Source organism: Callospermophilus lateralis, chromosome 5, assembly GCF_048772815.1.
Source record: "Callospermophilus lateralis isolate mCalLat2 chromosome 5, mCalLat2.hap1, whole genome shotgun sequence".
NCBI lineage: Eukaryota > Metazoa > Chordata > Mammalia > Rodentia > Sciuridae > Callospermophilus > Callospermophilus lateralis.
The window spans coordinates 64,607,955-64,625,152 of NC_135309.1; the positions used below are offsets into that span (position 1 = coordinate 64,607,955).

Below are 17,198 nucleotides of genomic sequence, written 5' to 3' on the forward strand. Positions count from 1 at the left end.
CTGTTGGCAGCACTTTACATTTTAATGCAAGCTGTAGTGAGCACAGTTAAAACCGTTTTAACCATTTTTTTCCATTAGAAACAAACTGAGGTAGAAATTAACACAGAATACAAAGGGAACAAACAAAAACAAACCAACAAAGTCCTGAAAATTGTTAAAAAAAACAAGTTAAAGGGGTCCAGGTAGAGATCTCTGTAGCGTTTCCTTGTCTCTGATGTCGGTGGAGCGAAGGAGTCCTGATGAAGGAAGAGCGGTTATGAGAACAAGAAAAGGGCCCACGCACAACACGTGGATAGATACACACAAGACAAAGGGCCAGAACAGACACGGGACAAATGACAAACAGCAAGAAGACGCTGTAGAAACGACAAACAGCAGAACTGACACAGGACAAGCAACAATCACTGAGGTCACCTAGAGAGACCTCTAATGGGGCAGAGACCCCACAAACAGAACAAACAGCCGGCAAACTGATACTGGACAAATGACCAACAGCAGAAGACACTGAGAAATGACAAACAGCAGAACAGACATAGGACAAGCAACAATCGCTGAGGTCGCACAGGGAGACCTCTAATGGGGCAGAGACCACGTCTCGTCCTGCCTCCAGACAGATGAGGCCTCCCAGGGAGGCCTCCAGTGGGCCCCAGATACAGACAGATGAGGTCTCACAGGGAGACCTCCAGGGAGACAGTGACAACGTCTCGTCCTGTCCCTGGGAAGGTGTAAGCGACTGCGTCCAATCTGACCTTTTCCCCCAGAGGAGTCCACTCACTGGAACTGACAGCCGGCAGGAGGCTTTTCAGAGTGTCCTAGGACGGATTGGAGTCGTCCTGGGAGTGAGGTTGAGGAACGTCTCTCAGGAGCTCCCCTCTACTCGGGGGCGAGGTCCAAAGGCATGAGGGTAGGGAAGAAATGGATCCCGGACGAGCCCCCAAATGTTATAGTTAAAGCTTCGTCCCAGGGTTTCATAAACTGACTTCCAGACCACTCACATATAATTGAATCAAGCCTTTATTGAAGCACACTGGTGGCGGCTGACCAGAACATAAAGCTGTTCCCCTGATCAGCCCCGAACAATTGCAAGGGCACTCCTTGTAAGCCTGAAAACCACAAAAGGGATGTTCAGGGGGTCTAGCCACCGCAAGCAAGCCAGGTTACAGAAGTGGGACAGTGCAGTCAAGCGGAGGGAAGCCTAACCAATCACAGTTAGCCCAGTCACCCCAGTTACAGAAACAATACCCCATTAGGTAGTTCCGTGTTCTTAAAGGTTTCTATAGCAAAAGGAAAAGAACATCTTGCTCCAGTCATGACTCTTCTATTTGGCATGGTTGTTTTACAGGATGAAATCATAAAACAAAATGGAGTCACATTTGCTCCTACTATCACAGCATGAATTAGGCAATCAGGGGTTGGGAGCGTAGCTCAGTGGCAGAGGCTTTGCCTAGCACATGAGGCTCTGGGTTTAATCCCCAAAATGACAAAATAGAAACAAAAATCAGAAAACACCTCAACTACAATTGTTTCAATTCAGGTTTTATTAAAGGTATTAAAGTTATTTCTGAATATTACATTTCAGTCTTATTTTCCCCTATTTATTTTTTGTTTTAAGAACCTTTCTTCATTTACCAAATACAGTGTCATTAGTAAGAGCACCAAAAAAACAAAGTCATTGTCGAAGAGACTGATTGTTTTATGGCAGTAAGGAAAGTCAGTAAAAAAATTGTAGAATCCAAGTACAGAAACACCAAAATTACCCCTTCAAGCAAGCCAGAGCTTCTTTACATATCATCTGTAGGCTAATGTTTTTGCATTTTACCATTAAGATGAAAATAAAAGAGCAAGATCATATTTTTTTATTTTTTTGCTTCTTTAGTCTAAAAATATGAGTTTCTTGTGGTATGGTTAATACCCCCCACCCCCCTGCAAAAAACAAAAACAAAAACAAACAACAACAAAACAAACAAACAAAACTGGAAGGAAAATAAGTCACTGTAAATGATTTGCTTATCATTTTTTAAAAAATCAGTTGACTAGCCTTTCCCTTTCCTGCCTACTTTAGGCAGCTATAGAAACGTAGGAAAAAAAAGATTAAAAGATAAATAAATATAAGGGCCAATTGTAGGAGGCAATTTGCACACTTCACTTGATCCTCACAGTATCAGGAAAGCCTTTTAAAAACAAGCTTATAAGAGTGAAATAACTAGGGCTCAGTGTCACATAGGTGATGGAGCTGGGTGGGATTTATGTTCAAGTCTACGCCTAGCAAGCCTTGTTCTATTATGCTGCTCTGGCTCCCTAAAGCCCTTTGACTTGAGATTTTTTCCACTATTACCATTTCATCATCTAATTCTAAATTTATGCTTCAAGTCTTGCCAAACTACTGAATAATAAAAGAACCTAAAATTATTCTCAATCTGCTTGCAAAACCAGGAAGTGTAAAGGGTATCAGAACTCTTCAAGTAATGAGAATCTTCCATACCTAAAATTATAAACAATTCACTGGTAATGATAGCTAGTAATACCAAAACACACATGGGTAATTTGACTCAATTTCTTATTGTTACTATCTGTCAATCTCACAGGAATAAAGGCAGAAAAGGACAAATTACTACAGTAAAATTTGACTGCTCATTAAATATAGTGTGCACTTGGTTGAGCACCAAAAGCACCTTTTGATGGCATTTTAAAAGTGCATGTTTACTAACCTCTCCCCACCTTGTGCACACTATAGAGCTACACCTCGCTCAGTCCCCTAGTTTTTTTAAAGTGTTTAAATCTGACGGCCCACTTGGGGGGGGGGGGATTCCTTACCGATGCACATTTGTTTAGTGTTGCAGAATTAACTATATTGTCTAAGAGGATAACTTACTATCCCCAAAATATACTTCTTTTGCATATTTTGAGAAACTGCAGACAGAGTAGCTCTGAAAAGTTGTCCTTTTATAAAATAAACATATATATTATTAAAGGTGTCTATATCAGAGAGAGGGCTGCTAGGCAACTTTTGTTACCTGCCCCCCCACCCCCTTTTGGGTGGTGATGGAAATCAAACCCATATTACCTTCCTATCTGCATAATAAAGCCACCTTTATTTACCAGTTTCCTCCATGTCCCCCACTCTTACTCCCCTGCCAAGATCTATAGCTCAGAATGCTGTAAGCTTCAATTATCTTTGACTCCTTTTGAGTCTTATTTTGTGGGACTCCCATGCAAAAATACACAATAAAGTCTAATTTTTCTCCTGATAACTCTGTCATGAGTAAACTTAATTTGCAGCCCAAAGAACCTAAAAGGGTGGGGAGAAACCAGTTTTTGCTTTTACTCAGGATCAGAGTTCTGGTGAAGTGGATTTTATGGGTAACCAACTCAAATCTATATAATCTGGACACCTCACAAGTATAGGTCTGCTGCGAATGTAACTCTATGTAATTATCTTTAAGTGTTTGAAGTTAACATCTATACTTACTCCTTTATTCAACCGCTTGTTGAAGTTTAGTCACTAATTTTTTCCCCCTTTGGGTCCAATCCTAAAAAGAGTAGGCTCTTTTACTTCAGAAGCTGAAAGGTAAGATTAGAATGAAGCCTCTCCTAACATTAAAGTATCTAACTGACCTCCTTTCTAAAGTCTCACTGATGTTATTACTCATTAAGTCATTTATTAGATATATCTTTTACATAATACCAGTTGTAAGACTAAAAAAAAATCCCCTCATAGGACCATTAACTTTAGGAGGTTAATACATAAGAGGAAAGCTAGAGGAGCTGGGGTTGTGACTCAGAGGTAGAGCACTTGCCTAGCATGCGTGAGGCATTGGGTTTGATCCTCAGCACCACATAAAAATAAAATAAAAGATGTGTCCACCTATAACTAAAAAATAAATATTAAAAAAAAGAGGGAAGCTAGATGTTTATACAAATTTGACTTAAGATGGATACAAACACTATGGATAAAGGCTTGACAGGCTTGGGAATGTATCATAGTGGCAGAGCATTTGTCTAGCATGCATGAGACCTTGGGTTCAACCCCCAACACTGCAAAAACAAAAAAAAATAAAGTTTGTCAATGTAAGAGAAGCAGTGGTTTGTTAAAACCAATTAAAGAAAAAAAATTTCAATATAACAAGTGAAATGAGAAATTGTGGGAATGTAACATTTTTGTCCTGATCACTTCTCCACATAATCTAATATCCTAAGGCAAATTTAACCAATAAGGTATAGGAGTTGGGACAGGTGGAATGAGCAGTTGTGGGTAATTACTAATACAGACTCATTTGGGGTCATTAGCTGTTGGTGCTGCCTCATTTTACCTGAAATTACTGTATACCTAGTGAGGCTAAAAAATAATTCCTTGCTTTAAAGGGATGTAGGTACCTTGAATTTCCTGATGTTCTCTACCTTCCAAGTGGAATTGGAAAGGGTAAGTATTACAAAACAAAGTAAGTAATGAAGCTTAGCTGGGACTACAAGGACAAAAGATGGATAAACAGTAAAGAATAAAACAAAAGGGGGAAATCCTGAAAAATCTATATATATATAAACCAATCCAAACAATCCAATCTAAACATATACAAGTGTAAAACTTTATCATCTAAATACCCAAATGTTGAACTAATCCCTACTGTCTCCTTTTCCCACAGAATACAAAACACTATACAAGATATTGTACTAATTTCAACCATTAGTTGAAAATACAGTTAAGAAGATGATTTTGGATCTGAAGTCATCAGAGTACCAGTTTAAAAATAATTTTCGTAAACATATTTTGATAAAGGCCACAGGAACACTTGTCACATTGTTCAAATGCTCAATGGCAAGACTTCTGATGAGACCAAACAGGTCACATAAAATCAATAGAGTATCATAGAAATAAAGCCAATATGACTAAATCCAAAACAGATCACATGAAGTACCTCATGTACAATACAAACCTAGTTTAATAAATAAAGGAAACACAGGTGACTGCACTCTGGGAGAACATTCAGTTCTTCAGGGCCTGCTCATAATCTTCTCTGAGATTCCACTGCCACTTCCACTTGAGCAAGTCTAATGGTACGGCCATGAAGTTTGTAGCCATCTTGCCTTACTAACGCCACTGTGCCAGGTTGTACTCCAACACCAGCTGGCACATGACAGATGAGTTCATGCTCATGAGGGTCGTATTTATCACCGATGGGAGCCATCTTCTCCAGGCCATGCTTGGCAAATACACTTTTCAGCTTTGCTTCTAAAAGTGACAACCCTCGGAAAACTTTCTCCAGAGTGAGCTTCTGGTCCCCAGATTCTGTTTCTTCAGAAATGCACTCAGTAGTCTTCTCCAAAATGTCTGCTACCTCCACCAAGTCCTTACAGAAACTCTGGATTCCTACAGAGAAACCAGACACTTAAGTTTGTGAAGTAATCACTCTGCACTTAGGAGGAGGATATGGGGCAGGCCCAGACAGGGGGCTAATATATTATATGCAAAGAGTGGGAGGGTTGCCTTACAGAACTCCAGGATCATCCTTCTTTTCCACCCTAACCCAACAGACAAAATCTTTTTTTAAAAGGTATAGAAGACCAGAAACCCTACGGGGAAATGAGGAAGAGAGTTAGAACCCAAGAATTAGCTACGTTTATATATAACAGGCTCAAAAACCTGTTCTTGTTAAAACAACTATTATTTTTGCTTCTTGTGTTTTTGTTGCTATTCAGTTTTAGTATAGAGTTATATATATTTTGAAAATTCCTATCTCAGATGTACAAAGGCTACACTCTCAATAGGGACAAGATATTAACTGTTGGGGGGTGACAATAAAAATATCAACACTCTGCTAAGGATGTCAAGAGTGGTTTATTCTTGAGGACTGGCTAATAATAAACAGGAAGGTTAAGTCACATCAATAGATGATATGAATCTCCAACTGCCTACTGTGAAGTTGCTAGAGATGGGTCACAAAATTTAGTCACATGAATTGTTACAGATTAAAAGGAAACACAGCTGTTGAGAAATCCCATTCTTCCTAAATCTGCAAAATGCTCTTTCTTACAGAGCTTAGGATAAGATTAGGATAGGAAATGGCATCATTAGAGATGCCTATGACACAATACCTAGTTGGGACTGATGAGAGGCAAGGATTTTGTTAATTCAAGGACAAATTTATGCACTGGTAGCTGCCTTCACTTTACTCAGAAGTGAGAAGGAAGATCAGCAAGCAATAAAAGGCATGAAAGAGCAAAGAGACGGGAAAACTTACTGCCTAGATAAAGAGTCTAAAGGACGCATAGGAAGTCTACCTTTAACTTAATGAATGAAGAGCTTCCTCCCCACCACCTTTTGTTTTTGGCACTAGAGATTGAACCCTGAGGTGCTTTCTCACTAAACCATACTCCAGCACGCTTAATACAATTTTGAACATGGTAAGCTTCTGGGCTGACCTGTACATTCCCAAGGCATAGTCCTTGCTTCTAGTCAGTAAAGCTATATGAACTTGGGTAAAGAGAAGCCTGTGTTTTTGTCTGTATAATAAACATTCATTCTCTAATTTCATTCTAATTGTTGTATTACTTTGATAGTTAGTGGCTGCACAATGTCTTAAAAGAAAAATGAATCTTTGTGACTAAGAAGGTGGATTATTGAGGAAAAAACCACCTTTGGAAGGTCAGATAGTCTTCATGCTGTATCCCTTTAAAATTATTCTACTTTTCTTCTACTTCCATGATTACCCAGTTATCTTCAATTTTCTAAATATTTCTGGCCACTAGGAGCAAATGATCCAAGAGAATAACTTATGCAGCATCTTTTGCTAGAAACATTTTACTCTAAAGCCAATCAGGTGGATTAATTTATCAAATTCTTTTGAATTTAGTTAACATGGGTTTGTTTTCAGAAGTTGTACTACTACTTGAGTAAACTGATATGCTAGTTCTAACACAAAGTCTGAATTTTTAAAATATACCTTTATTTTTATTTGATGCTGAGGATTGAACCCAGTGCCTCACACGTGCTATGCGAGCTCTCTATCACCGAGCCACAAGCCCAGCCCAAAGTATGACTTTTGATAAGCCCACTCACCTGGCTTCTTTCAAGTAAGTTGTATATGGAGTCTAGAGTAGCCACCTGAGGTTATCTGATTCTGTAATCTGAGCCTTTGTTTTCAAGCTATTTTATAACTCACCACAATGTACAATACTGATAGTAATGCAAAAGATACTTGTCCACAATAGGGAAAATTGTCTGGTAGTTCATTGTTACACTATGGATATCAATCAATTTTGCTTCCAACAGAGTCAGTAACTTCACACATTAAACATTACTGAGTATCTACCAAGTGCCAGGTACCATGTTGCCAAAATATCAGATATGTAAGTACTGTAATAAACAGGGAACTAAAAGGAGATGACTATCCTCAGTCAGTGACATTTTTGAGCTTCTCAAGTTTCATATTCCTAACTGTCTATGAGCCTACACTTCAGATTCTCCTCTGGATACCTTAAAGATCCACTTGTTCATTATGCAGAACTGTTTGCACGGGCACTAGCATGTTGCAAATGTAGTGATTATATGTACTTAGAAAATAAAACAAAGGTTTGGTTAAAACAAAGGCTAACATTATCTTAGCAAAAGGTTAAGTTGACACCATTCCTGATAAGCAGCACAGAAAGCCTATTGGTATGATGGAAGGTGTAAGAACTCAGATGTACTTTTACTGTGCTCAGTTTGCACATCCTAAGTAAGTGCCCTTCAGATACATTTTATCGTGAATAAATTTCTCACCAAATATCTTGGCGTCTTCCACACATCTCTGGGTTCTTTTCCTTATGTTTTCACAATCAGCTACAGCTCTCTGGTATCTCAGCTGAACATCAACGGCAACATTGAAAAGATCAGAAAAAAAAATGCTTTTGAGTGAATAAGAATGTTTTTACTTACTTTATAAAATTTCACCCTTGTGATAAATCTTAGATCAGCTACTCCAAATCCCCAGCCAAAGGAGGGACCTACTGTAGTAAACCTGATGGGTAGTCATTCAGTCTGCTGGACTGAATATAAGTTTCCTTCCTTCTTTTTTCTTTTTCTTTGTGGTACTGGGGGTTGGGCCCAGGACCTCAGATGTGCTAGGCAAGTGCTCTATCACTGAGCTATATCCCAGCACCTCAATATCAGAAGTAGTTTTCAAACTACTTATCTAAAGAAAAAACTTTCTCTCTCATAACCAGCTAATACTGTTAACCTTCAGTTTTCTTTCTCTGACTTTACTCTAGGACAACTGAGAGTAAGTTTTAAAAATGTGTTATCTATTTAAAGGCACTGATTGTAGTCTCTTAGTCTTTTCCATTCTTACAAATTCTGGTTCCTTCAATTGTTCTCATAAGATAAGCTTTACAGTCTCCTATCATTTTCAGTGGTCTTGCTTTGAAACCACTCTGGTTAATATACGTATCTTCCTCCAAGTGTGTCAATCCAGGACTAGGTCCAGTATGCCTAATTTGGTCTCAGCAGCCAAATACAAGAGTCAGTAACCTCACACATTAAATATTATTGAGTGTCTACCACATGCCAGGCACCACACTGCCAAAATATCAGATATGTAAGTACTGTGATAAACAGAGAACTAAAAGGAGATGATTATCCTCAGTCAGTGGCATTTTTGAGTTTCTCATTTTTTTGCTGGTAACACCTAGCAATGAAGGATTGAGGGGGTAGATGAAGAGTCAGAGAAAACTGAATTTTAAAAACGACAAAGAAAATTTTACTTGGAACTTAAACCAAAAGACCAAATGACATAAAATCTACTTACTGTTAAATCCTGAACTTCCTTTTCCAGTTTAACAGCTTTTAGCCTTAAGGCTCGTTCAGCAAGAGAGGGCCCAAGCTCATCAGGAGGGTCCTCAGAACTGCAGTCTTCACCTGCAGTTCTCTGGGTGGCAGTGCTGAATGGGTGAAGCCATATCCTAGAATAGGAGGGAGGAGGCAACAATGAATGAATGCTATCATAGAAAAGACAAATTACAACAAAGTTTAGAGACCCAATTCTTCCCATACTGAATCTCTGGAGAAAGGGTTTTCTGTCACAAATGAACACTTTAGAGCATCAGGTACTGTTTTATCTGTATCATCTTTTCATCTCACAACATGAAAGGTAAGTACTATTATTTTTTAGAACTTCTAAAAAATAATAGTTTTATCAATATTCAGTTCTTATGCCATATAATTCACCATTAAAAGGTTTTTTAGTATATTTACAGTTGGGTAACTATCACAGTTTTAGAACATTTTTCTCACCATAAAAAAGAAAGCTTATATCTGTAAACTATTCACCATTTCCACCTAAATTATCTGCTCTGGGCAAGTCTAACATACTTTTTATTTCCCACGTATTTGCCTTTTATAGATGTTTAACTTAGGTGGAACCATACAATATGTGGTCACTTGAGAGCACTTTCTTTCCCTTAGTGTGCTTAAGGTTCATCCATAAAATTGCATTTACCAGTAAAACTTTTTTTTGTACTGGGGATTGAATCCAGGTGTGATTAGCCACTGAGCCACATTCACAGCCCTTTTTATTTTTTGAGACAGAGTCTTGCTAATTTGCTGAGGCTGGTTTTGAACTTGTGATCTTCCTGCTTCAGCCTCTGAGTCACTGGGATTATAGGCTTGCTCCACTGTGCCCAACTGTAATTTTTATTTTGAGACAGGGACTCACTAAGTTGCTGAGGCTGGTCTAGAACTTGAAATCTTCCTCAGACTCCCAAAGTCACTGGGATTATGGCATGTGCCTCGGTGCCTAGCCAATAAACCTTTTTTTCCTGCTAAGTAATATTCTGTTGTGTGGCTATACCAACTTTTTATTCCATCTGTCAGTTCATGGGACATTTTGATTCTTTCCACTTTTTTGCTGTTATGAATCATATCTAGTTAACTGATGAAAAAAACTGAGGCCGAGAGGCTTAATGCTTAATGATTTGTTCAAGATCACACACAGCTGGGCAAAGTGGCATATGACTGGAGTCTTAGTTACTAAGGAGGCTAAGGTGGGAGGATCATGAGGTCAGCCTGGGCAACAAATCGAGACCCTGTTTCAAAAACAAACAAAAAATAAAACAACAAAAAACCCCCAACGCAACTAGTACACTGTGGAGCCAGGATACTGAGCTCCAGGAAGTAGAAATAGCCAGAAGTGGGCACACAAAGTCATCAAAAAAGAAACTAAGAATACTGAGAATCAGAGAGTCAACATCAGAAGTGAAAATTCAAAACTAGAGACTCACAGTTTTGCTTCAACCCTTCATTTACAGAAAAGAAAAATTAAGTCTAGTAAAGGGGGCTGAATTAGACTTTGAATTCTAAGCCTTCTTGACCACAAGTTCTAAGGCTTTTAGGAAAAAGAACTTGTGCTAAGAAGTAAGTTCTGAATTGGGAACTCAACTACATGTAAAATCAAGTCAATGAAGTGCTTATAAACACCTGTTATGTGTTCGGCCTCTAGGCTAAATAGGTGACTAAAACAGGTCCTTGTATTTGATGCTTATGTAATCTAGAATTTTGTACAGCTAATAAATTGGTGAAGGTCTGGATACAATCTGATGTAAATTCCTTACATAAGGAAGTACTTAAGTTGTCTTTCAGGAAGTACCTCCAAAATTCATTCAAGGATGACTTAAAACTGCTTGTTCAAGAATGGAATTGCGCAGAAGCCAGCTTGCCTGAGGTTTAAGTTAAAAAAAATCCTCCACACAGAATAGGCCCTTGGGGGGAAAAAAAACCAAAACACTGTGACCCTTGAAGAGGCATAACATCTATACCTGTGCAAAAGAACCCTAAAACTTCTCACCTATCCAATCAATAAGCAGCGTCTCCATTCTTGTCAGTTGTCCTCACAATACAGTCCTTTACTTTTGAAAAAGAAACAAAACACCAATGTGTTACAATATTGGCTTCTGTGTATGCAGGGCCCTTGCTCAGTATCACTAAAGGTTTGACATTTAGTTCAGTTTACAAAGGAAGAAATTTAGACCAGGGGTAGGTTTGTAATAGATCTTGAACTATGGCAGTTCTGATCTCTCTATAGAGAAGTTTCCATTACACATGCTGGGTCCTGATAATTTGATTTCAAGTAAAATTAATCTGTGGTACAAGAGCTCTTTAAAACAAAATAGCTTATATGAACAGGCAAATATTGGAGAATGGTCACTGAGGTGACATCTGAGTAAAGGCTTAAGGAGTTAAAGGATTTGCTTTAAGGACAGGGAAGAGCATTCTGGGCAGACTGAGGCACTAGTTTAAAGGTATGAGCAAGAGGACTTTTATCTCCCAGGCTTTGCCTGGTCTTGAACTCAATTATTATGATCTGGTGTCTAATTATATATGGTTCCTAATTTTTGGTTCAAAAAATATGATCACCATAGATCTGGGGCAATTATACATTGTGAAATCACTCTTTCCCCCTAAAAAAATTATTTAGCCTATTGAAAACAGATCAAAATATCCTCAGGGCCAGTCAACAGAACATGGCTAGAGGTCAGATTATGAAAGAGTTGTGGCTGACTCCAATTCCTACTCCTTCAGAATTGGAGGAAAGGGAAATCTTATCAGAAGGCATCATTTTTTTTTTTTTTTTTTCCTTTCTGATCATTCTTCTACCTCACCAAACTGCCAAAAAAAGTTGAAAAGAAAACACAAAGTAAAACCCAGAAACCCTAAATTTAACTCACCTATGCTATGGAAAAGTATTTTGTCAGGTGTGTTAAAATTAAAAAGAACTGAAAAATAGTTATGCAAATTTCTCTGTAGCTAAATCTACAATTCAGAGGTCTAATTCTATCCCATACTCAGTCATTTTTATTCTTTCCCAGGAATACAAACTGAGAAAAATGAACACCTGTTCAGTAATAAAACACCTGTTCTATCAAGTCCGGGTTCTATCACTACCCACGTATTTAAGTTTGGTAAAGTTTACCCAATTTTTCTAAACCTCAATTTCCTCAATTATTAAACGGGGAATAACAAAATGAGGTAGTCGGCACGGTAAGTGATCAAATGAAATCTGATGACGCCTAGAAGCAGTAGCTGGAATTTCACAGTATCTGGAAGGCAGAAGGAAGGGCTGTTTGGAGAAACCAGGTCCAACGCCCTCCTTTTACCAATGGGTAAAATGATGCCCAGGAAAAGGTAAGGAACCAGGACCTACGGTCACATGGAGTCAGAAGAACCAATTATTCTCAGACACCACTAAAGAGAAGGGGCCAAGACAGAGGAAAATCTCCAATTCAGTCGATGCTTCAGGCTCAAGAGACTTCTCATCTCCCAGGACATGACTCCATATCTGCCCACTTCCTTGAGGCTCGCCTGTGAACCTCAGTTTCTCCCTCTGTAAAATGGGTCGTGAACACCTGGTCAAGGAGGCCGTGAGGAGTGGCTGGTCCTCTCGACTTAGCCGAGTAACCCCTCGCCCTCCAGTCCATAGTTTCCCTTGCCAGCGCCCTCGTTCGGCTTAGCCTTCGTGTTTTAGACTCCTCGCCCGCAACGCTTACCTGCTATGCGAGGCCAGGAGGCGCTGCACCCGCCGCTGGACCGCCCACAGAGACCAAGCAGCCATGATCCAGACCGGAGAGGATCGGTGCGGCGCACGCGCACTCGCTCCAAGTGAAGCGCGCGCTCGAAAACCACGCCTCCGGGTAGCCTTAGAGAGCAATTCCCGCTTTGGACGTCCGGACAGAAACGCTAAACTTCCGGTTATCTAATGAGCCACGCTGATCTTGGTACCGAACGCAACACTTCCGGTTGCTGGCTCTTTGGTTTGGTGTGTGGGGTACCTAGGTACGGAGGATCGGTACTAGGCACGGGACGACGAACAAAAGCGGCTGAATCTTCATAGAGCTTTCGTGAAGTTATAAACTATAGACACAAGCGCAGTATAAAATCGAAATATGTCCAGGGTTTAAAGATGAGGGACGGAGTGCTGCGGAGGCCTAGTATACAAATATGTCCGAGTATGGAAAGTTTTCCCAAAGGAAATGATATAGAGCTGAGAGTAAAAGAATTGGTAGGTGAAAAGAGGGTCAAGTGGTGGTGAGGCGTGATGGGCTGGGTGGGTAATATTTGCAAACACCCAGTGAAGAGGGAAGAGTATTGCAAACAACAGACTGAAATACAGCGAAGGGGAGCAGAAGCATAAGCTGGGTAGGCAGGACCAGATCACGTGAATGCTGAAAAAAACTGCATCCTGAATGCTTCTTTCCCCACTTTTCCTTCAATACTCTTTTATTTTTTGATTAGGAACTGTTTTTTAATGGTGTGTATTGTTTTATTTTCTCTTACTAAAACTTAGGTTCCATTGGGGGCAGAGATATTTTTTTGTTAATTCCTAGTGAGCAGTGCCCTAATGTACGTGTTTAACATTTTTTCGTGCAGAATGAATCTTAGTCTTATTTTGATTGCATTGAGAACATGTGGTAAAGCCTTTACATATTTTTGTTGTAAGGAGGAGAAGACAGGGTATAAGAAAAGAAGTAGGGGAGATAAGCTGTTGGAATAATAGCCCAGGCAGGAGAGGGATGTATTCTGCCTAAGGTCACCTCAATGGAGAAACCTTTGTAACTTCCCTGTGTAAAGTAGCTGTGTCCCAAACATTTTTCCTTTATTAGTATTTATTTTGCTTCCTTTTTGTTACTCTAATTTGGATTTGAGCTTCACCAGGTTCAAAGCTATTTTCCTTTGACATCTACTATAGCAGGTGCTCAATAAATATTTGTTCAGTGAATTAATGAAGTTGGATGATGTTAATGAAGATAGGAGGATGTGGATGAACTATAGAGATTTAGGATGGAAAGCTGACAGGATATGAGAATGAACTGGTGGCTGGGCTCTAGGGTATTTGGAATTACCAACTTATTGAATAATCTTTAAAGTTAAAAAAAAAAAAGAAATGGGACGGGCTGGGGTTGTGGCTCAGTGGTAAAGCGCTCACCTAGCATGTGTGAGGCATTGGGTTCGATTCTCAGCACCATTTATAAATAAATTCATTAAATAAAGGTCCATTAAAACTAAAAAATATTTTAAAAAAAGAAATGGAATATACTTAAGCACTCTGAATCTTCACATGTTATGACTTACTTCTGTAGCAATCTGGGTCAGATTTTCTCTCTGCTTGTCAGTTCCATGAGGACAGAGCTGGAATCTTTTGCATCTTTATATGGCATCTAAGTCCCACTCAAATGTATTATAACCAATCCCTTCAAGTTTTTGTTTGTTGCCTTATGAGAAGGGAAACATGGTTTAAGGAGGGGCTATTAACCCTTTTACAGAAAATTGAGGCTCAAAGCAGTTGGTGAACCTGTGCAAAGTCCTCCACTAAGGATCCAACCACACTAGAATTCTAACAGACCAAACTTGGCGGTGTTAGGAAGGATGGAACTTCAAGTTCACCTCAGACCCATGACCTGTATTTTGAAAAAACAAAAAAAACAAAAAAAACAAAAAAAAAAAAAAGAAAAAAACAACCAAACAAGGCATTTTAACAAGAACAGGGACTGGCATTTGCGTTTTAGCCATTGTGTACATTTCTCTTAGCTGCCCAGCTTATACCAAGTGTGCTGCATCCATTCATTCATGTGTTTATTAAGTGCTAGTGTGCTTCTGAATGCTGCAGTGCAGTGGGAGGGAGATAACGTGTTGAAAAAGAGCTTTCAGGAGCAGACTGAATTGTAAACACTGGAATGATATGACCCATCTTGCAGGATTTTAGTAAAGACTAAAGGGATAATGCCTAGTAGAGTGATTAGTTACCCCCAGGACTGGATAATAATTTAAAGGGACAAAAGGAAAATGCAGATCCCCTCATTAAAAAATTATTAAGGAAAAAGAAATTATCAAGAAGGCAGCAATAGAATAGCAAACTAAGCACAGGGCCCTTCTGAGCATGGGACCCACCCTTGACTATACAGGCTGCATGGCTATAAAGTGGACTGTGGCTAACAGTGCTTGACATGGCAAGTGCTCAATAAATGTTAACTATTAGTGACCTAGGGTCCCTCTGAGTTCAAGATCTATTGGAAAAAGTCAGAACACCCAAATAACTGCATCAGAAACAATGTGACAGATCCTGAAGACAGTTGTGGGTGCATTCCAGAATACACAATTTTAAAAAAGAACATTGGCAATCCAGAGTATGTGAGAGTAGTTATGATTTTGTAAAGTCATTGATGTCATTTTAGATACTGAGGTGGAATTTGGATGAAGACTATCAGTTTGCATTGTTAATCTTTTGATGATTATAATTATACTCTAAAAGCCATTTCTTCAGTGTAAAGAACAAAGCCTTTTGAGTCAGACATTTCTTATCTAACTAATAATAAGAACCATTCTGGACTTGAACATACCCTATTTCTGACACTATGCAAGATGCTTCCTGTGTATTATGTCATTAAATACCCCCAACAATCTTTGCAGGAAAGTACAATCATTAATCCTGTTTTTTACAAATAAGGAAAGCAAGAATCAGAGCAGTCAGGTGACTACCCTAAGGTTACCCTAGATAGCAGCAGAGGCACAAACTGAGCCTTATCTGGATCCAGAATCATAACCCCTAAATCAGATGCTCAGCCAGGGATCAGCTCGGTGATTTTGGTCAGGTTATTTTTCCTGCTCTAGCCTCTAGCTACTTCAGAGAGTGCTGAAGTTTGAATGAGTCTGAAGTTTGTTCAGCCTAAAGGTAGACAAAATATGTCAAGGCTTTTGCAGACTTATTCTGGGATCCCCCCCCCCCCCACCTCTGTCTGATCTTTTAAGAGTTAAATTGTTGTATCTTTATTGTAGAGAAATGTGTTAAAGACAGATCCATGAAGTGCCTGTAGTATTGAGATGGTAGTAAGTGGCACAAAAAAGAGATTGCTCAGGACTTCAGGTTCTCGCTCCTCTTATAAAAGTATCAAGTGTTTGTAAAAGCTTTTGCACCCATGTGGCAGAAATGGGCCACCATCCTATTGGTTTTCCTTGGTAGCTTTACTTTATAGCAGTGGCAGGCTTCTCAGTGCAAGATGAGGACTTCATCAGGATAAAGGCATAGTTTTTAACCATAATTCCAGGATCCTCAGTGTCATAAAATAGGAAAAGGATCTGACTGAGAGCAAGTCCCACCCTCCAATGCCTGCAACATCCTGAACTCCATACTCTTGTCACTGCAAACTTAAAATATGTTGGCTGATGAACTTTGCCCTCTGGCTACTCAAATATCTGAGTTTAAAATGCTCAGATTTGAAAGGCTCCAGTAGCTGCACTGTGCCCAGCTCTAAAACAGTTGAGGAAAGATTGTAGAATTTGCATGCTCTTGATAGCTTTTGTGCATTTTGCATTTTGTTTTTGGTACCAGGGATTGAACTCAGGGGCCCTTGGCCACTGAGCTACATCCCCAACCCTATTTTGTATTTTATTTAGAGACAGGGTCTTACTGAGTTGCTTAGGGCCTCACTTTTGCTGAGGGTAGCTTTGAATTCAGCGATCCTCCTGACTCAGCCTCCTAAACTGCTGGGATTACAGGTGTGCACCATCATGCCCAGATAGCTTTTGTTCATTTTCGTGCAGGCAGAGATAATATAATAATTGATTTTTCAGCCCATTTTCCTTGTCCAGAGATGATCAGTAATGCCCAAGAAGAATGCAGTTGGTACAGGTGTGATCAGATGATCAAGTCTTTTCTCTTTACACTGTACCACTGACGTTCAGCATTGCCTTCGTTTGCTTTAAGGACCGGGAATGGGATGTTGAGATGAGATGGAATGGCTTATTCACATGTGCTTTCATTGCTTCTCCAGAAGGGAAGATAAAGATATCTAAAAAAAAAACTTTACAACTGTGCAGAATTCAGTCTCCCTCTACCACCATTTCCACCCTTTGTAAAGTCATAGGGAACCCCCTCTGTTTCCATATGCCTTTGACTACTTCCCTCCCAAGGTGCCCCCAAATCATTCAGACAACAAAGGCTGGTCTTTTGGGTGCCCCAGAAAATGGGAGCTACTTCCGGTTTTCTCCTGGTTTCTCTTTGTGAAAAAAGCATTTACGCCTCAGATGGACAAACTGGTATTTCTTTTGGAATGAAATACTCATCTTCATTCTAGGTCTTCTTCATTTCCCATTCCTGAAGTACAGAAAGAAAGAAAAAATCAGTTGTTGTGAGTTCTAGTGTGACTGTAGGATAGAAAACATTTCACTGCACCTAATT

The 17,198-nt window shown here is 39.4% G+C and overlaps 2 protein-coding genes across 3 annotated transcripts in view; both read right to left on the reverse strand.

The window, feature by feature from the left end:
* Positions 1-996: 996 nt before the first annotated feature.
* Grpel2 (GrpE like 2, mitochondrial) lies at positions 997-12,592 on the reverse strand. The gene is made up of 4 exons (XM_076856739.2): positions 12,514-12,592; positions 8,781-8,934; positions 7,757-7,838; positions 997-5,365 (listed from the first exon to the last, which is right to left on the reverse strand). Exons 1-4 carry the CDS (start codon positions 12,576-12,578, stop codon positions 5,001-5,003), a joined length of 666 nt encoding a protein of 221 aa, XP_076712854.1. The 5' UTR covers positions 12,579-12,592; the 3' UTR covers positions 997-5,000.
* Positions 12,593-15,771: 3,179 nt separating this feature from the next.
* Positions 15,772-17,198, reverse strand: part of Afap1l1 (actin filament associated protein 1 like 1) — a 65,033-nt gene continuing 63,606 nt past the window's right edge. For both annotated transcript variants that reach the window (XM_076856741.2, XM_076856740.2), the window contains exon 19: positions 15,772-17,114. In XM_076856741.2, coding sequence (XP_076712856.1) covers positions 17,091-17,114 — 24 coding nt within the window. In that variant the 3' untranslated portion in view covers positions 15,772-17,090. The remainder of the gene's footprint in view (positions 17,115-17,198) is intronic.